At 36.8% G+C, this 7,068-nt stretch overlaps 1 protein-coding gene across 1 annotated transcript in view; it reads right to left on the bottom strand.

Moving 5' to 3' along the window:
• Positions 1-554: 554 nt before the first annotated feature.
• Positions 555-7,068, bottom strand: part of LOC109102844 (leucine-rich repeat and calponin homology domain-containing protein 4-like) — a 47,679-nt gene continuing 41,165 nt past the window's right edge. Inside the window, exon 18 of the mRNA XM_042728335.1 lies at positions 555-6,510. Coding sequence (XP_042584269.1) covers positions 6,283-6,510 — 228 coding nt within the window. The 3' untranslated portion in view covers positions 555-6,282. The remainder of the gene's footprint in view (positions 6,511-7,068) is intronic.

Below are 7,068 nucleotides of genomic sequence, written 5' to 3'. Positions count from 1 at the left end.
TAGGCTTTGTTTAATATAATGAGCCAGATAATCAACTCACTTTATTCCCAACTGTGTAAGGTGGAGATTCATTTTCTCACATTTTTATTCCAGTCACTGGTTTGAAATAAAACAAAGAGGTTGAAAGGTTGTTTCAGCTTTTTAGTAACACTCTTAATAAACCACTTTTTAATTCACAACAAATTAAACAGATCATTTGACACACAGCTACTGCTAAATAAAGGTGCAGTGGCAGAGCTATAGGGAGCCACATTGTTTGTCCGACACTCCAAATCTGCACAAAATGTCACAATCGGAGCCCAAGAGCTGTTGTAAGCTTATCATAGGTTTACTGCCACCTTTGCCGCTCCGCAAGAGTAATTACCTGTGAAAAACCAATTAAATTTGCATTGTAATAAAGCTGAGATTACAAACGTAATTAATTTTCAATTATGAGGAAGCACCAACAAAATGACGACACAAGAACGGCCAACTACCTCAGTAACGAGGCTCATTTAGGGAACGTCTTGCATCATGTATCATATATTCTGCATAAATATGCAACAGACAAGAAGTTTTAAGTTAAATTTGCTTTATTGTCCTTCATTTCGTCGGTTTCAATAGTCACAAAGAATTTGTGCTAGCAATTTACATAAACTCCTCTGTACATGCATTGTAACAGGCAACATTGTGACAAGCTGGTATTATTACATGATGGCTCCTGATCAAAAATTCTAACATAAAAAAAAAAAAAATAATAATACATCATGCAACTGAAATGTGCTGGAAATAATGACTTGATCACTAGGAGGTGGCATCTTGATTTTGAGTCGTGGATTGAAGAGGAAGCCCTGAGGGGTCCTGACGGGATGAGCGACGGGCACCTGACGTGGGCAACTCCAAAAGCGCCTGAACGGTCTGAGCGATGCGAGTGAGCCCCTCTTCCTCCAGAATCAGCTGCGGCGGACACAGTGTGTCCTAGTGGGATTTGATGATAAAAAAAGAATACCAATATAAGTTTGTTTACACAAAAAAGAGCATAAAATAAGCAATAAAACAACTTGGCATAGTCAGACAGCTCCGGGAGCATTGCTTCTTGTATTGCAGGCCCTGAAATCCACAATATATGCTTCTAAGAGGAGATTCTAAAGCGTGAAGTGCACTCTGTTTAGACAAGCAAGATCCTAGACCTCAATATGAAAAGCTTTCCATGCACCTAAGGATGGTTGAGACATGCAACTCCCATCTGTCGTCTCAAGGACCCACAACATGCAAGATACTCCCCAAATGCAGACATGATCACATAAGCAAAGTGGCAACGAGAGGCACTTGTGACAGTCTGAAACACGTGATATAGGAAGGGCAGGCAATGCATGCAGCACAGCACTTGATCGCAAAATCATTTCTTTGAATTGCAGAGGCTATCGCACAGCAGTGGCGTTTAAGACACCGTCTCTCAGAGACGCAGCCATGCAGTTATAGCACTTCACAGAGAGGATGCTATTTCATCCCAGGGTGAAGTACAGTGAGTGGAGCATAACAAGCCAGCACTTCACCATCTTGAAAATTCATCATGCGTTCCAATTATTAAGTTCAGTCAACCTTAGCTGCATACATTAAGTACAGATTATGTATGAGTTGCATTTGATAAAAGGCTTTTATTGCCATATTCAAGATGTATATCACATGCAGTATGTATCGGATTTTGCAGTAAGCTCATTGCTTTAACACAATAAAAGTGCAGCAGTATTACAGTGTGAACGTATTGTTTTTAACCCTCTATTGTGCCATGTGGCCATATGGAAACAATTCACTGTCTTGTTTTTCAGAAGAAGAAGAAGAAAAAAAAAAAACATTGGCGTGGCATATTTGAATTAAAATAAGTCTTTAAAGAAGCCAATAATGTCGTTTTGAAGACAAGTAAATCGTTTTTTAATAGGGGTCAACACATGCTCAAGAGCTCTTCTTGTTGCCCCATTAAAAACATTTCTTCTGCATCTGGGTTTTTGCTGCTTCTCTGTTAAAATGGGTGTTTATGCTCATATATTGTCAAGTTTACTAATACAGCTTTACAGTAAACTGAGAAAATATGAATGCAGCCATATGGCAATCGGCAGTGATGAATTTCTTTATTGTTAGGGGCACCAGTTATTACTGGAATTATTTATTTGGAAGGGTTTTTTGTAATTATAATAATCTAGAACTCAATTATGATTTATGTGATTCATGTGTTCAGAAAAGTTAAATAATACCGTCAATAAGAGCGCATGATGACTCTACTTTAGAATAGTATTATAAACAAAGAGTTGGTAGTTCCAAATGCACAAATTCATCAATTCATAAAAGAAACACATGCTTAATTATAGGAGAATTCTGAAATGAAAATAGATTTTCTCTAATGGTAAAGCCATTTTTTTTTATGTTCCATAATTACAAGAAAAAGCGACACCATAGAGGGTTAATAGCAACTGTTCTCCCCTATGAACACAAAGCACTTTATAATGTCAAAGTGAAAAATGAGCTGGCCAGTTAATTAATAAATAATTAAAAATAATAAACAGAAATTAAATGAGCACGTAAGTATTCACTCGCCTGCTTTGACACAGTTTAATGAGTACAGAAGTGACCAAAATAATTGCTTGATGAAAGTACGCCTGTACGCAGATAAGGTGCTTCACATGATTTCAGTGTCTGATAGCGTCCTAATCAGTGCATTTACACTGTAACACTGGCAAGTGTGCTAGGAAGAAAGTCTTTGATGATTTAAAAAGGGGGAATGACATTCATCTATTTTAAGTGTTGATTAATTGTACAAACGCTTGAAGCAGCTTTACAGTTCTTTCGAACACTTCCTGCAGAGTCACTGTCTATGGTCAAAACCTGAACCGTTGCATTTAAATAATAAGCAATGTGTTTGAAAAGTAGAATGAGCTAAAGCTCCATTGTCACTATATGACTAGTAATAGCTGGTTGTGTTAACTTAGTGTGTGAACACTTAATTGCTTACTTATTTTCTTTGTTCTTGGGTTTGTAAAGTTGTTTGTGCTGATGGGTGGTAATATATTTTCATCTAAAGGACAGTTCTATTGTACAGTTATATATCAAAAACTCTTAAGAACATTGCATTTTATACGAGCATGTACTGTATGCATACCAGACGCATTCAGTTGATCAAAAGTTACAGTAACAACATCAATAATGACACATTGAAGATATTATCTATCAAATAAATTTGTTCTTTGGAACTTTCTATTCATGAAAAAAACTTATCACTGTTTCCACAAAAATATGTACAGTAGTACGACTGTTTTCATCACTGATCATAACAAATGTTTCTTGAACAGCAAATCAGCATTAGAATGATTTCTGAAGGATCATGTGACACTGAAGACTGGGGTAATGACTGCTGAAAATGGAAAACAGTTCTATTATTTCAAAATATCAGTTTTTACTGTATTTTTGATCAAATAAATGCAGCCTTGCTGACCACAAGAAACTTCTTTCAACCCCAAACTCTTGAACGGTAGAGTATAAACTAGCTTTCAGTATAAACAAGCACACACTAGGGTCCACAAGTCTCAAAAAGCATTTTTCAGATTTCTTTCCCCCAATTCTGTCATCAAGCAAATATTATATTTAGCAATCAGTAAAAATCTGAATTGAAAAAAAAAAAAATGATTTTTTTTGCTTTAAAAGGGTGCTATTATGTTTTTTCACTTTTTTAACTTTAGTCAGTCTGTAATGTTGCTGTTTGAGCATAAATTTTTTTTTGCAAATTTTAAAGCTCAAAGTCCAATTCAAAAGGAGATATTTTATTATCAGAACATACGGGACCCGGCTAACCAATCACAGAACATCTCGTATTTCAGAAGGCGGGCCTTCATTTGATACAGGAACTATTCGAGCCGTACATGCCAGACTGGGGAGAGAGGTGTTGTAATAATGTAAAATGTGTGAAAAATAATGTGTATTTCAAACAACCTAGTATGAGAGCCTGTTCTAGTACACCCACAAACAAAATCAAGACTTTGTAAAAGAGCATAATAGGATCCCTTTAACGGAAGCAGCAGTCTACAGTCCACAGGTCTGTGGGGGAAAAAATATTTTCAATGTGGTCTTAGACTTTGGACCCCACTGTGCAGCATAGTGTATACTTCTCTTTTTCTTTGTTTTCTACTACCCACACAATGGATCAACACTTACCTTTTGGTAAAGGGCACAGAATATCTGGACTCATTAGCTACAGAGACGAGCTGACGTGAGGATTTCATCCTCAGCAGAGAGAGAAAGAACTAAAGCAGAATTAATCATGAGCGAGAGCAACAGTCAGTCATGAACATTTGACTAAAGCACATGTAAAGCAGCAGACAAAACATAAAAATCAGTGTTTCAGTTTTTTAATAATTTCTTTACAGACAAAACAAATCTTTATATCAATATAAATTTCTTAAATACACAGTATTTTATAAATATCACAAAATACATTTCATGTGTTGCAAGAGTTTCCACTAGGTAACATTTGGACGGAAACATTCATGTAGATCTAGTGCCTTCTAAACTGAGTCTAGCGTATGTCTCCTCTATAAAACCCTTCAACATGTTCACATCACAATATTTTTTTTATATGGCTGAAGCTTCTCAAGCAACTGTGAGGAAGTCTATCTATGCTAAATGTGAAGTCTGAGTTTATTATCAGAGTGGACATTTTAAATGAAAATGTCTATAACGATTAGCTTTAGCATTGACAACAATCTACAATATTATAAAAACCTCATCAACTTACTCCTGAACAAACCCTCTTAAAATATGTTTAAGACATCGTAGGGTAAGGGACGCTGTGTTGGTAACTAGTTATAGCATATCCCTTCACCTAGCCTTATTTCCCAGTCTCTCTCTCTCTCTCTCCTCTTATCGTTCTCTCCAGATGAGAAGCTGCTCGTTAGTAAACTGTCGGCAAAGCTCCTAAATCACATTAAGTAGGCACGGAATACAAAAGCAACATCAGCATACAGCACCGGGGAAGATGGGTGCTCATGGCACATTACAGGACTACAAAACCACTACGGCCGCATTTAGAAACAGGAAACGGCAGACGAAGAAGGCTGTGGAGAAGCATAACTCACAGCCGTTTCATCGTTAATTTAAAAAATGGTGCAATTTGTCATTTGGCGATGTCTGCATTGCCATATTGTGCATCCACACATGCAAATTTAAAAAAAAGAAATTCCAGCTTCATCTAAATTATATTACCGGTACTCAATTAATTTGTTCAATTTAATTAGTCAAATTTCCGTAATGTGCTCAATGAGACTGGGTTTCCACCAAATGCAGCTTCAGCAGAACATAAATAAACTGAAACAATAACTTAATCTTCAACCGCTTGCATATAAGAATTATATTAAAGATGCTCTCAAGAAAACCAAAAGGAACATTCAAAACAAAAAAAAAGGAACAAGTTAACACAGCTTTGAATCATATTAGTACCGTCAAAAAGTGTTTAAGGAACAGTTTAGTAACAGCACTGCCCTCTGATGGTCACAGTCAACAAAACAAGAAAAGGAAAGCGAAAAAATCCACTCAGCCCTGACCCTAACAGATTTCCACAACGTGTGAATTAAAGCAAATTCAGCTGAGAAGTACCATCACCACACTGTTAGTCACTGTTAAACAGACTGTTTACCAGATGCTACAAACTAATTTGCACTGCTGCGTGAACAGAGGGAACCTACAAGCTTCTGAGGCACTTCAATGAGGACCAAATACAAGTCATTTTAAAGCCCTTCAAGAGATTAAAAAAAAGGGATGGGGAATTTGTGCCAGTGCTTTAAAACTCTTAGGATAACAAGATCCCTTGCAAAGACCACTAGAATGTGTCTAAACTATCCTGGGATCAACAGTGATGCTAAGGCAATCAGGTGGAAAAGCCCTTCATTAGTGGAAACCATGTCTATGTACAGATGAATTCCACATCCTCTATATAAAAAAGCAGTGTGTGGCCATTAATGAGCTGTTTATGAGCATTGTGGTGTGGAAAAATGTGGATATTTGATCAAGACGTTTGATCGTTTGTAATATATTTCAATATTTCACTACTGTAGTTCTGAAGACCTACAACTAACCTTTTAAGATATCTGTATGGAGCTTTAACGAGTAAGCTCAAAGGCATTATGGGTAAGAAATTTGCTTTGATATATTTATATATATAAATGTCAGACGGCGTCAACGGTGTGTGTGACAGTGTACACAGTACAGAGATGATGGACTTTAAAATCCATTACATTTACACATTGATACTCGCTCACACTATGCTGTAAGGTAGCAGTAGAACAGATAGAGCAAAGCCATGAGGAGAGAGTAGAAGAGCAGGAAGCCGGTGGAAAAAGGGGAGGAAGGAGAGACAGAGGGAGAGGTGCCGCCGTCGTCCTCGTTCACCTCCTCCTCTCCTCCTGCTTTTGCCAGGAGCGCCGTCACACAGCGGTGCACTGCAGAGAGCTTACTGCACAGGATATCAGACGCTAAACACAACTCCATCTGAGAAAGAGAGAGAGACAGACAAAAGGACAGGAAGAACAATGCAGAGGAGACAAACAAAGATGTTTGGACACACTGTTGAACAAAGACAAAATTAAAGCCGGATCGCTTAAAGGGATAGTTTACCCAAAATAGGACAATTCTGTTATTATTTACTAACCTCTTTTTCGGAACATGTATAACTTACTTTCCTTTTTTTCTGCAATATAAATTGTTATATAAAAAATAAAAGAAATTATCACTAGATTACTTAAATAAATAGCAATATTTGGAAACATTTGGAATAGATTAATCATTCTAGAATGATTTGGAAAATTTTATTGATGAGTGCATCAGCGTTTTGAATTCACCATCTACAGTACTTTCATTATATGGAAGAGAGCAGCTCAGACATTCTGATAAACATCTCTTCTGGGGTTCCACTGAAGAAAGTCTAATTATTTTGGAACAACATTAACTACTTGAGATGACTATCCCTTTAAGATAAATAAATAAGACAAAAATAAAACAAGAGCGCGCACAAAAAGGAGCAAATTGAGCTTGAAGCAATTGAAAGAC

The sequence above is a fragment of the Cyprinus carpio genome, chromosome B7, assembly GCF_018340385.1.
Source record: "Cyprinus carpio isolate SPL01 chromosome B7, ASM1834038v1, whole genome shotgun sequence".
Lineage (NCBI taxonomy): Eukaryota > Metazoa > Chordata > Actinopteri > Cypriniformes > Cyprinidae > Cyprinus > Cyprinus carpio.
Note: the sequence above shows the minus strand (reverse complement) of the source record. Positions and strands in the feature narration are given on the sequence as shown.